This window comes from Pseudophryne corroboree, chromosome 9, assembly GCF_028390025.1.
Source record: "Pseudophryne corroboree isolate aPseCor3 chromosome 9, aPseCor3.hap2, whole genome shotgun sequence".
NCBI classification, from domain to species: domain Eukaryota; kingdom Metazoa; phylum Chordata; class Amphibia; order Anura; family Myobatrachidae; genus Pseudophryne; species Pseudophryne corroboree.
The window spans coordinates 294,944,207-294,962,807 of record NC_086452.1 but is presented as its reverse complement, the minus strand read 5'-3'; the positions used below and the strand labels follow the sequence as shown (position 1 = coordinate 294,962,807).

General features: G+C 47.6%; 1 protein-coding gene across 7 annotated transcripts in view; it reads right to left on the bottom strand.

Annotated features, from left to right (window-relative positions):
• Positions 1 to 18,601, bottom strand: part of L3MBTL2 (L3MBTL histone methyl-lysine binding protein 2) — a 772,791-nt gene that overhangs the window by 98,047 nt on the left and 656,143 nt on the right. For all 7 annotated transcript variants that reach the window (XM_063940374.1, XM_063940377.1, XM_063940380.1 and 4 more), the window contains one exon: positions 9,058 to 9,292. In XM_063940374.1, the coding sequence (XP_063796444.1) occupies positions 9,058 to 9,292 (235 nt within the window). The remainder of the gene's footprint in view (positions 1 to 9,057; positions 9,293 to 18,601) is intronic.

Genomic DNA, 18,601 nt, shown 5'->3' with positions numbered 1-18,601 from the left:
TTTGCATCATCCATAAGTCGTTCAAACTTTTTGGTTTCTCCTGTCCAGAGCAAGTCTGGAACAAGAACTAGACACCATGGTGAACAAGTTTGTCCAACGAGGATATGACCACAACAAATTGCAAGCGCAGAAGAAAGAAGTCATGGACATTCCTAGAGAAACCTTACTGAGACCGGCGTTGCGAAAAACCAAAGCAGTTATTCCATTTGTTAATACCTTCAGCACCACGAGCCCGGTGATCCAGAGAGCAGCCAGGGCCTTATGGCCAATAGTGGCCTCAGACAGAAAACTTCCAGCATTTAAAGACAAACGTCCCATGCTTTGCTTCTCCAGAGGCAAGAGCATAAGGGACACTATAGTGCACTCGGACATCACGGGATTTCAGGACGAGACTCTAAGGACATCCAACTTTCTCACCAAGGCACCGGGGTGCTACAGGTGCCCTAAATGCACCACATGTAGCAACATGATAGTAGGGTCTACCTTCAAACATCCCCACAAGGAGAAAATCTTTAGAATAAGGCATGTGGTGACCTGTACGACCACGCACATTGTATACATTCTTACCTGCCCCTGCCATCTGGTGTACGTGGGCAAATCCATCAGAACCTTTAGGGAGAGGATGGCCCTCCACAGGTCCGCGATTAAGCAAGCACTGCTGGGCAAGCCCTCTGAACAGCCCGTGGCAAGACATTTTGCTCTCATGGGTCATACACTGAACGATATCAAACACCAGATCATAGACCACGTACCACGATGTATACGAGGTGGGGACAGAGATCGCAAGTTGCTCCACATTGAGTCCAAGTGGATTTATGAATTAGGAACCATCAGTCCAGGGGGGCTGAACGAGAAGTTTTCCTGGAACATCTTCATTTGAGCCTGCGATGGACTGTGTGAGGGCCCCGTGCCCTTTTCTTTTCCCTTTCCAAGGACCTTCCGTCCCCTTTCTTCCATCCCTTTTGTCCCTCCCTTCTCATTCCCTCGCCTTCCCTTCCCCTGGTTTCCCCCATCATTCCCATGACAGCCTGCCGGCGGTTCTCACTACATCTTGTATCCGCCATCCCAGACTCCCTGCATGTTCACAGAGGGGATCATACCAGACACCATGGTAACTGGTTCGGGAACCTTTATATCCCACGGGGACCCCAAAGCGTATATACCATCCAGGCCCTGGCCATACCCCTTTAGCCGTGGGTATTACTGATACGGGTACTAATCCCGTTTATTTGTTTCACTGGGACTGTCGAATCAGGTTCATGAGACAGTCACAGCAGCGGGCCATGGATTTTGTCTCCCGATCCCTGCCACGTATGATATATATGAGCCGCAGGGAAACCAGTATCCATGATTGTCTGGCCCCGTTATTCCTACAGCATCACTATCTGCTCAGCACTGTTTTGCTTTCTCATGCTCTCTATTGGTGGAGTGTTTCCATGGCAATGTGGCCACAACTCCTGTGTTCACTCATACACACGATCGCTATTGGTGCTACACTTGTCACGTCATCACATTGAGCTGTAGCGTCTTGGTTACCAGCACAACCGACGCGACAGCATTGATGTCACTACGTCACGACCGGAAGTAAGACGGACCCGGCACGTCTCCGGCCGCGCATTGTGCACTGGCGGGCTTCTTCGGGTTATAAGGTACGTGAGTTCACTTTATCCTTGTTACACACCTTGACAAAGGGGCATGTGAGCCCCGAAACGTCGGCTTCATGTAATTGTTTTTGAATACAATTTCTTCTATTTACCAAATCCTCGAGTGCCGCTGCCTTTTTTGGAGTTCTGCATTATTGTTCCAGAAGGCACCGAGGGCCATATCGTCAGTAAGGAGAGTGCCAGTCCATTTGGGAGCTATATATATATATATATATATATATATATATATTTATAAAAATGGCCCAGTGCACACCCCATATGTATGTATGTATGTATGTATGTATGTATGTATGTATGTATGTATGTATGTATGTGTGTGTGTGTGTTAGTGACTGTAAATATGTATGTGACTGTATCGGAACAAGATCCCAGCTTCCAAAATGTTGCTCTTTAGAGACCACCAGTCTTAAGTGCCCCCAACCCCCCAAAGCCCTAATCCAGCTCTGATTATAAAATGTACAATTAGCTGAAGTATACATGAGGTGCTAAAGTAGAAAATAAGAATTTACTTACCGATAATTCTATTTCTCATAGTCCGTAGTGGATGCTGGGGACTCCGTAAGGACCATGGGGAATAGCGGCTCCGCAGGAGACTGGGCACATCTAAAGAAAGCTTTAGGACTAACTGGTGTGCACTGGCTCCTCCCCCTATGACCCTCCTCCAAGCCTCAGTTAGGATACTGTGCCCGGACGAGCGTACACAATAAGGAAGGATTTTGAATCCCGGGTAAGACTCATACCAGCCACACCAATCACACCGTATAACTTGTGATCTGAACCCAGTTAACAGTATGATAACAGAGGAGCCTCTGAAAAGATGGCTCCCAACAATAATAACCCGATTTTTGTAACAATAACTATGTACAAGTATTGCAGACAATCCGCACTTGGGATGGGCGCCCAGCATCCACTACGGACTATGAGAAATAGAATTATCGGTAAGTAAATTCTTATTTTCTCTAACGTCCTAAGTGGATGCTGGGGACTCCGTAAGGACCATGGGGATTATACCAAAGCTCCCAAACGGGCGGGAGAGTGCGGATGACTCTGCAGCACCGAATGAGAGAACTCCAGGTCCTCCTCAGCCAGGGTATCAAATTTGTAGAATTTAGCAAACGTGTTTGCCCCTGACCAAGTAGCTGCTCGGCAAAGTTGTAAAGCCGAGACCCCTCGGGCAGCCGCCCAAGATGAGCCCACTTTCCTTGTGGAACGGGCTTTTACAGATTTTAGCTGTGGCAGGCCTGCCACAGAATGTGCAAGCTGAATTGTACTACAAATCCAACGAGCAATATTCTGCTTAGAAGCAGGAGCACCCAGCTTGTTGGGTGCATACAGGATAAACAGCGAGTCAGATTTCCTGACTCCAGCCGTCCTGGAAACATATTTTCAGGGCCCTGACAACATCCAGCAACTTGGATTCCTCCAAGTCCCTAGTAGCCGCAGGCACCACAATAGGTTGGTTCAGGTGAAAACGCTGGAACCACCTTAGGGAGAAACTGAGGACGAGTCCTCAATTCCGCCCTGTCCGAATGGAAAATCAGATAAGGGCTTTTACAGGATAAAGCCGCCAATTCTGACACGCGCCTGGCCCAGGCCAGGCATGACCACTTTCCATGTGAGATATTTTAACTCCACAGATTTAAGTGGTTCAAACCAATGTGACTTTTGGAACCCAAACTACATTGAGATCCCAAATTGCCACTGGAGGCACAAAAGGAGGCTGTATATGCAGTACCCCTTTTACAAACGTCTAAACTTCAGGGACTGAAGCTAGTTCTTTTTTGGAAGAAAATTGACAGGGCCGAAATCTGAACCTTAATGGACCCCAATTTCAGGCCCATAGACACTCCTGTTTGCAGGAAATGTAGGAATCGACCCAGTTGAATTTCCTCCGTCGGGCCTTACTGGCCTCGCACTACGCAACATATTTTCGCCAATTGCGGTGATAATGTTTTTGCGGTTACATCCTTCCTGGCTTTAGATCAGGATATGGATGACTTCATCCGGAATGCCTTTTTTCCTTCAGGATCCGGTGTTCAACCGGCATGCCGTCAAACGCAGCCGCGGTAAGTCTTGGAACAGACAGGGTCCTTGCTGGAGCAGGTCCCTTCTTAGAGGTAGAGGCCACGGATCCTCCGTGAGCATCTCTTGAAGTTCCGGTTACCAAGTCCTTCTTGGCCAATCCGGAGCCACGAATATAGTGCTTTCTCCTCTCCATCTTATCAATCTCAGTACCTTGGGTATGAGAGGCAGAGGAGGGAACACATACACTGACTGGTACACCCACGGTGTTACCAGAGCGTCTACAACTATTGCCTGAGGGTCTCTTGACCTGGCGCAATACCTGTCGAGTTTTTTAATCATGTGGACGACTTCTGGGTGAAGTCCCCACTCTCCCGGGTGGAGGTCGTGCTGAGGAAGTCTGCTTCCCAGTTGTCCACTCCCGGAATGAATACTGTTGACAGTGCTATCACATGATTTTCCGCCCAGCGAAGAATCCCTGCAGCTTCTGCCATTGCCCTCCTGCTTCTTGTGCCACCCTGTCTGTTTACGTGGGTGACTGCCATGATGTTGTCCGACTGGATCAACACCGGCTGACCTTGAAGCAGAGGTCTTGCTAAGCTTAGAGCATTGTAAATGGCCCTTAGCTTCAGGATATTTAAGTGAAGTGATGTATCCAGGCTTGACCCTAAGCCCTGGATATTCCTTCCCTGTGTGACTGCTCCCCAGCCTCGCAGGCTGGCATCCGTGGTCACCAGGACCCAGTCCTGAATGCCGAATCTGCGGCCCTCTAGAAGATGAGCACTCTGCAACCACCACAGGATGGATACCCTTGTCCTTGGTGACAGGGTTATCCGCTGATGCATCTGAAAATGCGACCCGGACCATTTGTCCAGTAGGTTCCACTGGAAAGTTCTTGCGTGGAATCTAACGAATGGGATTGCTTCGTAGGAAGCCACCATTTTTACCCAGAACCCTTGTGCATTGATGCACTGAGACTTGGTTCGGTTTTAGGAGGTTCCTGACTAGCTCGGATAACTCCCTGGCTTTCCCTTCCGGGAGAAACACCTTTTTTCTGGACTGTGTCCAGGAACATCCCTAGGAAACAGAAGACAAGTCGTCGGAAACCAGCTGCGATTTTGGAATATTGAGAATCCAATCGTGCTGCCGCAACACTACCTGAGATAGTGCTACATCGACTTCCAACTGTTCCCTGGATCTTACCCTTATCAGGGAATCGTCCAAGTAAGGGATAACTAAAATTCCCTTCCTTCGAAGGGATATCATTTCGGCCATTACCTTGGTAAAGACCCGGGGTGCCGTGGACCATCCCTACGGCAGCGTCTGAACTGATAGTGACAGTACCATAACCTGAGGTACCCTTGGTGAGAAGGGTAAATTTTGACATGAAGGTAAGCATCCTTGATGTCCCGAGACATCATGTAGTCCCCTTCTTCCAGGTTCGCAATCACTGCTCTGAGTGACTCAATCTTGAATTTGAACCTCTGTATGTAAGTGTTCAAAGATTTTAGATTTTAGATTTAGAATCGGTCTCACCGAGCCGTCTGGCTTCGGTACCACAATAGTGTGGAATAATACCCCGTTCCCTGTTGCAGGAGGGGTACCTTGATTATCACCTGCTGGGAATACAGCTTGTGAATGGCTTCCAAAACTGCCTCCCTGTCAGAGGGAGACGTCGGTAAAGCCGACTTTTGGAAACGGCGAGGGGGAGACGTCTCGAATTCCAATATGTACCCTTGAGATATTACCTGAAGGATCCAGGGGTCTACTTGCGAGTGAGCCCACTGCGCACTGAAATTCATTGAGAACGGGCCCCCACCGTGCCTGAGCTTGTAAGGCCCTAGCGTCATACTGAGGGCTTGGCAGAGGCGGAAAAGGGTTTCTGTTCCTGGGAACTGGCTAATCTCTTCAGCCTTTTTCCTCTCCCTCTGTCACGAGCAGAAAAGAGGAACCTTTTGTCCGCTTGCCAACAAAGGACTGCGCCTGATAATACGGCGTCTTATTTTGAGAGGCGACCTGGGGTACAAACGTGGATTTCCCAGTTGTTGCCGTGGCCACCAGGTCTAAAAGACCGACCCCAAATGTCCCCTTTCAAAGGCAATACTTCCAAATGCCGTTTGGAATCCGCATCACCTGACCATTTTACTGGTAGAATTGGACAACGCACTTATACTTGATGCCAGTCGGCAAATATTCCGCTGTGCATCATGCATATATAGAAATGCATCTTTTAAATGCTCTATAGGCAATAATATACTATCCTTATCTAGGATATCAATATTTCCAGTCAGGGAATCCGACCATGCCAACCCAGCACTGCACCTCCAGGCTGAGGCGATTGCTGGTCGCAGTATAACACCAGTATGTGTGTGAATACATTTTTGGATACCCTCCTGCTTTCTATCAGCAGGATCCTTAAGGGCGGCCATCTCATGAGAGGGTAGAGCCCTTGTTCTTACAAGCGTGTGAGCGCCTTATCCCCCCTAGGGGGTGTTTCCCAACGCACCCTAACCTCTGGCGGGAAAGGGTATACAGCCAATACTTTTTAAGAAATTATCAATTGTTATCGGGGGGAAAACCACGCATCATCACACACCTCATTTTATTTCTCAGATTCAGGAAAACTACAGGTAGTTTTTTCCTCACCGAACATAATACCCCTTTTTGGTGGTACTCGTATTATCAGAAATGTATAAAACATTTTCCATTGTCTCAATCATGTAACGTGTGGCCCTACTGGAAATCACGGTTGTCTCTTCACCGTCGACACAGGAGTCAGTATCCGTGTCGGCGTCTGTATCTGCCATCTGAGGTAACGGGCGCTTTAGAGCCCCTGACGGCCTATGAGACGTCTGGACAGGCACAAGCTGAGTAGCCGGCTGTCTCATGTCAACCACTGTTTTTTTATATAGAGCTGACACTGTCACGTAATTTTCAACAGTACATCCACTCAGGTGTCGACCCCCTAGGTGGTGACATCACTGTTACAGACACTCTGCTCCGTCTCCACATCATTTTTCTCCTCATACATGTCGACACAAACGTACCGACACACAGCACACACACAGGGAATGCTCTGATAGAGGACAGGACCCCACTAGCCCTTTGGGGAGACAGAGGGAGAGTATGCCAGCACACACCAGAGCGCTATATATATATACAGGGATAACCTTATATAAGTGTTTTTCCCCTTATAGCTGCTGTATGTTTTAATACTGCGCCTAATTAGTGCCCCCCTCTTTTTTTAACCCTTTCTGTAGTGTAGTGACTGCAGGGAAGAGCCAGGGAGCTTCCCTCCAACTGAGCTGTGAGGGAAAATGGCGCCAGTGTGCTGAGGAGATAGGCTCCGCCCCCTTTTCGGCGGCCTTATCTCCCGTTTTTCTGTATATTCTGGCAGGGGTTAAATGCATCCATATAGCCCAGGAGCTATATGTGATGTATTTTTTGCCATGTAAGGTATTTTTATCATGTTTTATTGCGTCTCAGGGCGCCCCCCCCAGCGCCCTGCACCCTCAGTGACCGGAGTATGAAGTGTGCTGAGAGCAATGGCGCACAGCTGCAGTGCTGTGCGCTACCTTATTGAAGACAGGAACGTCTTCTGCCGCCGATTTTTCCGGACCTCTTCGCTCTTCTGGCTCTGTAAGGGGGCCGGCGGCGCGGCTCCGGGACCCATCCAGGCTGGGCCTGTGATCGTCCCTCTGGAGCTAATGTCCAGTAGCCAAGAAGCCCAATCCACTCTGCACGCAGGTGAGTTCGCTTCTTCTCCCCTTAGTCCCTCGATGCAGTGAGCCTGTTGCCAGCAGGTCTCACTGAAAATAACAAACCTAAACTAAAACTTTCACTAAGAAGCTCAGGAGAGCCCCTAGTGTGCACCCTTCTCGTCGGGCACAGAAATCTAACTGAGGCTTGGAGGAGGGTCATAGGGGGAGGAGCCAGTGCACACCAGTTAGTCCTAAAGCTTTCTTTAGATGTGCCCAGTCTCCTGCGGAGCCGCTATTCCCCATGGTCCTTACGGAGTCCCCAGCATCCACTTAGGACGTTAGAGAAATGTAGCTTATTTTGAGTAGGGCTTAATTTGAGACATGTTCAAATCAAAATGATCCGTAAGGTTGTATTTTTTTGTTTATGTACAGGATGCAGAAATGCAGCAAATATTGTTTGCTACAGTATGATTGTAAGCAATAGTGAAACCATTTCTAATGTTTAAAATGATGTGGAGAAGGGATGCATGGTTTATTCTGATTTATTTGTGCTATACTGGTTTGTGTGTGTGTAGTGCTATTTAGATAAGTACAATATAATATCAGCCAACAGACAATATGATGTCCAAATAGGCTGTTTTTTTTAATCATAAGGCATAGGTGTAGTGGTGAGAAAAAGATATGTAATATTAGATCTGCTTAATTATAAAAGTGCGGTTCAAACCCAGTTTGGACCTCCTGAATAGATCCGTTCTGAACAGAGACCCGATTCGGATCTTCCCACGGTTCGGAATTCAGATTTTAAATACAAATTTTGGATTGCAAAAATGACTTGATTTTAGCTGTTTTTATCCCTTTTCAACAAATCAAAAACACAAGATTCAGATTTAAAATTCGAATTCTGAACAAAAACACTTAAGGGTGGTTTTACAAACCTAAAACATGATGATGAAATTAGAACCAAAACACGAGACCCAGCACACATTCTGTTCTTACTGTATGTTAAATGTCTTGGTCTGTGTTCCAGACTTGTGTAATGTTCTCTTAAGATATCATTTTATTGAATTTTTAAACATAGGGCAGGATAAATGCCTTAACTAAGGGGGTTATTCAGACTCAATCGCACGCTGCATTTTTCCGCAGCCGTGCAATCAGGTCTGAACTGCGCATGCGTGTGACCCGCAATTCGCAGGCGCGTCGGCCGCCGTCTACGGCAGTCGCCGGGCAGCAACAAATCTTACGAAGAAAGTGATCGCACCGGCGATCACAAGAAGATTGACAGGCAGAAGGTGCTCGTGGGCGGCAACTCACCATTTTCTGGGAGTGTCCGGAAAAACGCAGGCGTGGCCGGCCGTTTCCAGGGAGGGTTCCTGACACCAGCAACATCCCGGATCGTCGCAGTGACTTTTGTTTGTGCAGCTCACTGCACAGTCGTTCGCAGCCATGCACAGCGATTGCCCTCTCCCCTGTAAGCAGCGATTAAGTGGTCGCAGCAGTGCAAAAAACAGCCTGCGTGCAACCAGGTCTGAATTAGGCCCTAGATGCAGCAGATATGATTGCACACATACTCAGACATACAGTATAAGCTAGTGTAGATAGAAAAACAGATAAATTACATTTCTGAGACTTGAATATACATTTAAAGTGTACAGTGTTATGCAAAACATTACCTTCATCAACAGGTGGTTGAAGCTGGTACCCTGTCAATTCACACCAACCTACTGGGTAGATGTCAGGGGATTCAATGTCCACCCACTGGTCATACTCATCATCCCAGCCGTCGAAATGTATCCTAAGAAGTCGCTGCACCACACGTTTCACTGTGGCTACACAAACGAGGCGGGGTTCCATCAAATCCACAGCTTCCAGCTTCATACCTGGTTTAAAGCCATGGTTGGGGCAGTCCTGAAGGAGCCAGAAAAAAAAGACAATGGGCATGATTCAGAAGAAGTGGCTTTGCAAATCCGTTCACTGAAAATGCAAAAGGAAGTGTCAGACAGTTCCTCGCTGCACTTGCGATCCCAGCGTTGCGACTGAGGTCACAGCCTGAGATCAACATTGATGTTTCCCGCAGATGGACAACTGAGCAAGCTCACCTAGACTGGCCGTCGCAGGGCATCTTGCGATGCCAGGAAGTTTATGTCCAAAGACCCAGACCCTGGCCTTGCCACTTCCGGAAACGCCGTCCATCCCCGCAAAGCCCCTAAAGGGGGACTGCGTATGATCACTCAGGACCTGTTCTGCACATGCGCAGAATGGGTTGTGCGTCTGCACACATTCCAAATAATCAAGAATCTGCGTGGGCATTTTAAAAACAGTGTCCTGTGCTGAATCAGGCTCATACTCAATTATTTAAATAATTGAATTCACCTATCTGTATGCAAAACATTTTATTTCCCTGAAAAATATAGTTTATAAGGGAGCAGTCAATTGACCGCCGGTTGGGTTCCCGGCGTTCATGATACCGATGCCAGAATCCTGACACCAGCTGAAATACCGGTGGTCGGACTCCCGACCGCTGGCTGGTTCCCACACTTGGGTGGTGGTCCATACCATCACCCGAGGGAGAATAGAACCCTGTGGCGACCGAAGATCACCACCGGGCTAGAAGCGCGATGAGCGCAGCGAGCCCGCGAGGGGACATGCTGCACTCGCAACCAGGTTTCCGGCGGCGGTCTCCTGACCGCCGGGATCTCATACTGATATCATTTATACACACCCCCAGTGCCCTTTATTAACTTTAAAATCAAATTGATAACTTAATGGTAAACAGTATCAGGAAGCATATGCTACAGTATTTAAAGAAGGTAGCAAGTTACCATCAGATATTGTGTGTATGTTGATGGATGGAACGTGATACCACACAGGCACTAGGAGTTCCCAAACAAATGCATTCAGCTTATAAAGGATTTATTTTACACAAAACAATGGGTGAGATTCAAATGATATATCATGCCCAATTTCCTTTCTAAAATGATCTCCGTTATCGCGCATATTGCGCCCATAGTAATCAGGTTTAGCTGTGTAAAGGGTTGGGTGCCTCGCTACTTCGGACGTAGCGAGCTGAAATAATGATACCACGCCCCTGAGGGCAGAAACAGAACGAGTGTGGAAAGGGGTGAAAAGAATTGAATCCCGCCCAATGAAACATAATCAACAAACATTATAACATTAAATGGATGAAGGTGCAGGTATAATAAGGACTGGTGTGGGTCGCAAATGTTCTATAGTTCCATAAGATAGGTGGGGTATTCTTACCCGGTAATAAAGAGAGGAGCTGCTGGTGTTTGCAGAGTGCTTTCCAGATAATTACCTCGGCCGGGCTCCAAAGCTTAGTTGACGGATAGGAAGTTCCTTCTCAGTCCTGGGTCACTGCTACCAACGCATTTCGAGCCCTCTTTGGCTCTTCCTCAAGACAAGTGACCAGTCCTTATTATACCTGCACCTTCATCCATTTAATGTTATAATGTTTGTTGATTATGTTTCATTGTTTTGTGTAAAATAAATCCATTATAAGCTGAATGCATTTGTTTAGGAACTCCTAGCACCTGTGTGGTATCACATTCCATACATTCCCATTCTCAGACTTCAGATCCCAGGGTGATCTGATCGTCCTACCACAGGGCAGCATAAAGAGATAGCGCTTATGTGCCTACTATCTGCGCCTCTCTGTTCATTGTGTGTATGTTATTTAAAGGGGTATGGACAAGTCAAAAAATAAAAGTGACCTTAAGCACAATATGATACTGTGGTTACAAGCATAAGTAATTAGATTAGCTTTCTTGGGATTATCCTTGACTCTATCCTCAATTTTGCTCCCACTCCTTTCTTGAGTATTTCACATGCACAGGGCCATAGGGGTAAATTTACAGGTTTACTGTAAATTCCAAACAGACAAGGATAAATGGCGGATTACAGTTTAAAAAACAACAACCGTATTTACTATGCATCGGTTTTGACTGTCATTGTTAATCTGACGTCAGTACCGGATTTTTTGCACTTATCCCGCTGTAAATCTGACGAGAATCTACTGTCAATGGTGGTCATTCCGAGTTGTTCGCTCGTTGCCGATTTTCGATATGCTGCGATTTGTTGCTAAATGCGCATGGTACGCAGCGCGCATGTGCTTAGTTATTTAACTAAAAACTTAGTAGATTTGCTGGTGTTCGTGCGGCGCTTTTCAGTCGCACTGCTGATCGGTGAATGATTGACAGGAAAGGGGCGTTTCTGGGTGGTAACTAAGCGTTTTCCGGGAGTGTGCTAAAAAACACAGGCGTGTCAGGGAAAAACACGGGAGTGCCTGGAGAAACAGGGGAGTGGCTGGCCGAACGCAGTGCGTGTTTGTGATGTCAAACCAGGAACTAAACGGACTGAGCTAATCGCAATCTAGGAGTAGGTCTGGAGCTACTCAGAAACTACAAGAAAAAATTTAGTAGCAGTTTTGCTACTCTTTCGTTCGCTATTCTGCTAAGCTAAGATACACTCCCAGAGGGCGGCGGCCTAGCGTGTGCAATGCTGCTAAAAGCAGCTAGCAAGCGAACAACTCGGAATGACCACCAATATGTGGTGGATTTAAAGCAATGCACAAATAACTATGATCTGTCGAGACTTAATTGTTGTAAAAAAAACTGATATTTTTGACAAGCCCCGGTCCTCTGAGCCTAGGCTGCTAGTGAGAAATGTGTATGTTGGTTCTGGGAACCTATGCTGGCAATTGGAAAATAGGGGGGACCCCACACACTTTTTCACACCTATTATTTAATACTAGCTTAGGCTCAGAGGACAATAGCTGGTTAATGTTATGAGAGTGGACCCCATGCCAGTTTGTTATTATTGACACTTTTTAATAATTTCTTCAACAACAAAGAATACACAAATTATAATGATCCGTGCAGTGCTTGACACCAACTCGCCTGCAAGAGGTAGGTGTATTATTTTGGCAGGTTTGTCGTCGGCTTTTTTGTCAGATTGTAAATCGGCCACATAGTAAATCTGACGTTTTTATTCTTGCTAAAAAAATCAAACCATTGATGGTGTGCCAATGTTCTTTTGTGTTATAAAACAGACCCCATAGAGTCTCAGGGACTGATCCAGAGTTGCATGCAATGCTGACGGCTTGTAAAATTGGCCAATGTTTTGTGTATTGTGCACGTGTCAGAGTTGCACTGCACATGTGCCGCAATGATCTTGTGATGGCAGTCATAGTGTGGATTAGTGTTATGAGCCACGGCTGTGGCTCATTCATGTTTTGCATATCGGTTAGGTATTTTATGTTATACTTCTGTTTATGTTCCCCGTGGGTGTCATGGGGTGCTTGGAGCTCTCCCTTAAGGAGAGGATACTGTTATGAACCACAGGTAGTGGTTCATTCCTATTTTATGTTTATAGTTCTCTTGCAGGCCAGGATTTCCCTTTGCTCTAGTTTAGAGGATTATTGTTTGCTGTCAGTGTCAGTCTGTGTAATTGCAGTCTGTTCCCATGTGTTCAGCCTCACCTGGCTGCTAATTGCATCTTGTCAGTTTGGAGTCATGCAACAGGGCAGCTGCATGACATAATTAATTAGGCCTCTCTGTTATATGCTGGCTGAGTGCAATTCACAGACGCTGGTGATATTTCTAAGTTTCCAGTCTGCTTGAGTTCTGAGCTTGTTCCTGCCAGTTCCTGAGCTCCAGTCTAGCAGTGTCTGTCTAGCTGCTTCCTGTGTCAGTCCCTGTGTCGATTCCTGTGTCTGATCCCGTGTCCTGTCGTGAAGCGTTCCTGTCCAGAAGTCCTGTGGCTTTGCCTATGCCTGGTCGAGTTTCTGGCTTCTTGGTGTCCACCGGTCTGTCGTTTGGGATTCTGCCTGTCCTCCAGTTCTGAGAGTCTGTGTCGGCAGCGTTGGGGGTTCCTGTCCGTTTGCCAGTATTTGTACCGGTTCCGTGAGTAGCGGCTCTGCCGCGTCCGTCGGCCTATGCCGCTGTATTCCTTGGTTATATCTGTCACTGGTGTTTTGCAGAGGGTTCTGCTTATGCTGTCACCGCCGATACACAAAAGTATTGTGTCGGCGTGTGGACAGCGTTTCCTTTGTTGTTCTTTTCCCTGGCGGAAATCCGCGCATACTTTAGTTTCAGCTTTGTTAGTAGCCCCTGGCTTTGTTGTTCAGTTAGAGGGCCCCTTGTTATCACCCTGTCTCGGTTCACTCTTTGTCTCTCATTAAGACCTGAGGGGGCATCGGAGTTGGGCAGACGTAATCCGCCCTTCAAACGCTGCTGCCATGGGCCCAAGCAACCATAGTCTCGCAAGAGTGTACTGACAGCACTGGCGAGACAACGGAGATAGGGTGCCAGGGGCTATTCCCTTTCCATTCCCCTTTCCCAGCATTACGTTCTGGTATTCAGGTCCTACCGTATAAGATCACCCCTGACCTGAGTATCAGAATCATAACATTATCACCAGCCATACCACAAAAAAGAAATAAAACTTTTCTTTTTTGGTCCAGTCCGGTGTTTAGAATCCAGTCCGGTGTTTAGAATCCAGTCCGGTGTTTAAAAAAATCCAGTCCGGTGTTTAAAAAAATCCAGTCCGGTGTTGAAAAAAAAAAAAAAAAATCCAGTCTTGTTTTGTCTAGTTTAAAAATTCAGTCTTGCCTTGTCTAGTCTTGCCTTGTCTAGTCTTGCCTTGTCTAGTTTTAAATCCTCCTATGTCTACTATGCAAGCCCTGCAGGCATCTCTCTCAGCCCTGAACTCTGCTTTCAGTGCTTTGAAACCTGAGCGACTAGAAGTTTTGCAGCAATCCTTAAAGCAACTGCAAAACCTTCTGACTAAAATCTTGCTCATCTTGCCAGAAGTCGTTGAGAGTACATCTATCTCTAAAGAGACTCTTGTTTACAGTATGGTGACAAGAGAATCCTCTGGTTTAATTGAAGAGAAAAGGTTTAAAAGTTTTCTGCGGCCCAGGCTCTCAGAAGAGGAGCGTCTGCGTCGCAGAAACTTAAACTTATGCCTATATTGTGGGGGTTTAGGCCACTATCTGCAGACCTGTGAGTTGCGCAAGCCAAAGTGTGGTGACGAGTCTTGCCCTCTGGCCAAGTTGAGTCAGGATACAAGACCTACTCCTGTCTCTACTGTGGCAGAGGTACTTGTTACACAACCCACACAAAAAAGCTCTCTGTCCTATAATTGGGGTCCTTGGGCAAGGGAGCCTTATTATAGATTCAGGAATAAAAAGAGAATGTTTCTCTCCTCTCTTGAGGTTCCTGTTGAAGCAGAGTTGCAAGCCCCTGGAGTGGTGCCTGATGCCCAGGTTCCTGGAGTGGTGCCAGTTGCCCAGGTTCCTGGAGTGGTGCCAGTTGCCCAGGTTCCTGGAGTGGTGCCCGTTGCCCAGGTTCCTGGAGTGGTGCCCGTTGCCCAGGGTCCTGGAGTGGTGCCCGTTGCCCAGGGTCCTGGAGTGGTGCCCGTTGCCCAGGGTCCTGGAGTAGTGCCCGTTGCCCAGGGTCCTGGAGTGGTGCCCGTTGCCCAGGGTCCTGGAGTGGTGCCCGTTGCCCAGGGTCCTGGAGTGGTGCCTTTTGCCCAGGGTCCAGGAGAGGTGCCCGATGCTCAGGATCTTGGTGCGGTACCCGATGCCCAGAGTGCTGGAGCGGTGCCGATGCCCAGAGTGCTGGAGCGGTGCCCGATGCCCAGAGTGCTGGAACGGTACCCGATGCCCAGAGCGCTGGAGCGGTACCCGATGCTCTAGCTTATAGAGGGACATCAAATATTATAGCTCAGGTTTCCATACCAGAAGGGGTCTCAGAAGCTGTTACCCCAGGTAGGGACTTGAAGAGCGCAACCCCAGAAAGGGTATCAAAAACCATAGTTCTAGAAGGGAACTCGAGAAGCAAAACCCCAGAAGGGATCTTTGAAGTAATATCCCCAAGTGGGGTCTCGAGAGACGCAGCCTCAAAGAAGGGTCTAGAGGTCGCTTCCCCAGGAAAGAACTTAAGAGACATAGCATTTGTGGAGGTTCCGAAGGTTATAGCTTCAGCAAAAGTCCCGGAAGTCATAGTCCCAGGAGAAGTTTCGATAATTATCGACTCAGAGAGGGAGGCCTATGGCTCGGTCCCAGTGAGGGAGGCCGATGGCTCGGTCCCAGTGGGGGAGGCCGACGGCTCGGTCCCAGTAAAAGAATCCGAGGTGCTGACCCCAGCGGGGTTCCCGGAGGCCACTGCCCCAGTGGGGTTCCCGGAGGCCACTGCCCCAGTGGGGTTCCCGGAGGCCACTGCCCCAGCGGGGTTCCCGGAGGCCACTGCCCCAACGGGGTTCCCGGAGGCCACTGCCCCAGCGGGGTTCCCGAAGGCCACTGCCCCGGATGGGGTTCAGAAAGTCACTGCCTCGGGTGGGGTTCAGAAAGTCACTGCCCCGGGTGGGGTTCAGAAAGTCACTGCCCCGGGTGGGGTTCAGAAAGTCACTGCCACGGGTGGGGTTCAGAAAGTCACTGCCCCGGGTGGGGTTCAGAAAGTCTCAGCCTCGAGTAAGGTCAATAGTGACCAGGTCCTAGCAAAGCACTCTAGTCAGTCAGATGGGAATGAAGCAGATCCTGACTCTGTTGATATCTCAACATCTATAATCTTTGATGGGGACTTAGCCCAATTTCTGGTGCTTTACAAACACTATTACATTATTATGTTGTCTAGACCATTTCTGGGCATCACTTCAGAGAACCTTGTGCTCTATCTGATTTATTCTTTTAGAGGAGAGCCTTTTGAGTGGGCGACCAGCCTAATGAAAGCTGAAGATCCCATTCTTCAGGATCCCCCAGCATTCAGTGATGCAATTATTAAAAGATATGGTTCCAAAGAAATTGGTTCAGGTTCCTCTAAGTCACCTATCTTGTCTGCTGAGAGTCCACCAAATACTGTAAACTCTGCACAAGAGTCTCAGCCCGTTGTTTTGACTGCAGGATGTGCTTTTCTGTCTTCTTCTTCTAATAGGAGTACTTTGCCTGAAAGTTCAGCTCCCAAGGGTAAGAAACCTATCTCTGATTTGAACGCAGCCTTGCTGGGTGGTACCATCAGTTCAGACAATGTTTGGGGAATTACCTTGGTCAGACCTAAAGAGCTTTGTAAAAAAAAGAAGAAGAAGAAGAAAAAGAAATAATTTTTGACTCTTGCCTTGATAAAAAAAATAAATAAGATTTTTTTTCCTTGTCTTGTGTCCAGTGGCCACCGTCAAGGGGAGGGCACTGTTACAAGCTGTTGTTACAGCTTGTTTCTGTTTTCTTGTCTGTTAGACCAGTGTGTCAGGTTTTTTTTGTATCCCTTGTTTTAAATAGTCTGTATTTTGGGGTCCTTTGACCCCTCCTCAAGGGGGGGGGTACTGTTATTAGCCACAGCTGTGGCTCATTCCTGTTTTGCATGTCGGTTAGGTATTTTATGTTATACTTCTGTTTATGTTCCCCGTGGGTGTCATGGGGTGCTCGGAGCTCTCCCTTAAGGAGAGGATACTGTTATGAACCACAGGTAGTGGTTCATTCCTATTTTATGTTTATAGTTCTTATAGTTCTCTTGCAGGCCAGGATTTCCCTTTGCTCTGGTTTAGAGGATTATTGTTTGCTGTCAGTGGTCAGTCTGTGTAATTGCAGTCTGTTCCCATGTGTTCAGCCTCACCTGGCTGCTAATTGCATCTTGTCAGTTTGGAGTCATGCAACAGGGCAGCTGCATGACATAATTAATTAGGCCTCTCTGTTATATGCTGGCTGAGTGCAATTCACAGACGCTGGTGATATTTCTAAGTTTCCAGTCTGCTTGAGTTCTGAGCTTGTTCCTGCCAGTTCCTGAGCTCCAGTCTAGCAGTGTCTGTCTAGCTGCTTCCTGTGTCGATTCCTGTGTCAGTCCCTGTGTCGATTCCTGTGTCTGATCCCGTGTCCTGCCGTGAAGCGTTCCTGTCCAGAAGTCCTGTGGCTTTGCCTATGCCTGGTCGAGTTTCTGGCTTCTTGGTGTCCACCGGTCTGTCGTTTGGGATTCTGCCTGTCCTCCAGTTCTGAGAGTCTGAGTCGGCAGCGTTGGGGGTTCCTGTCCGTTTGCCAGTATTTGTAGCGGTTCCGTGAGTAGCGGCTCTGCCGCGTCCGTCGGCCTAGGCCGCTGTATTCCTTGGTTATATCTGTCACTGGTGTTTTGCAGAGGGTTCTGCTTATGCTGTCACCGCCGATACACAAAAGTATTGTGTCGGCGTGTGGACAGCGTTTCCTTTGTTGTTCTTTTTCCTGGCGGAAATCCGCGCATACTTTAGTTTCAGCTTTGTTAGTAGCCCCTGGCTTTGTTGTTCAGTTAGAGGGTCCCTTGTTATCACCCTGTCTCGGTTCACTCTTTGTCTCTCATTAAGACCTGAGGGGGCATCGGAGTTGGGCAGACGTAATCCGCCCTTCAAACGCGGCTGCCATGGGCCAAAGCAACCATAGTCTCGCAAGAGTGTACTGACAGCACGGGCGAGACAACGGAGATAGGGTGCCAGGGGCTATTCCCTTTCCATTCCCCTTTCCCAGCATTACGTTCTGGTATTCAGGTCCTACCGTATAAGATCACCCCTGACCTGAGTATCAGAATCATAACAATTAGGATGCAGAGTGATTGACAGACAGTGACATATTTGTGTAAGGTAATGGGGGGGGGGGTGGCTACTCAGAGGTCCGATGGTGTGTTTTTGTATGCAAGCGGTGGATCTGAGACACCGGCAATGGGTGTCTCAATACAAATCCAGGTGGTTGGGGCAATAGTACTGTATATCTTCTCAGATCCACTGTGTACAAAGACGCAGCGGGAATTATGTCCACCTCTGAATCCGGACCTCAGCTAGGAATTTAGCACTTAATTAAAAGTCTACTCTACACAGTGTGAAATACCTCTTCTATTCCCCAACCTAAACTGAATCTATTTATTTATTTACTAACCAAGCCCCACAGTACAAAACCAAGAGAATGCTAATTTAAAAAGGTTACAGAAGAACAAGAACATAAACAGTGGGTACATTGTGTCCCCCAAATAGAGGATGATAAACTGAACAGACATCAGTCTGAGAGCCAATAGAGACTTTCAAGTCCCTGTAATGATACTATCTTGTCTTCTATCAAGAACATCTTTCCAGTTGAGTGTCAAACAGCGGTTCTAGAAAAAAAAAATCTGGGTAAGTGTTAAATTGGTTCCTTGATAGTTTGTGATCCATACATAGGCCTAGAGCAAAGTCTGAGACAAACAGATTGCT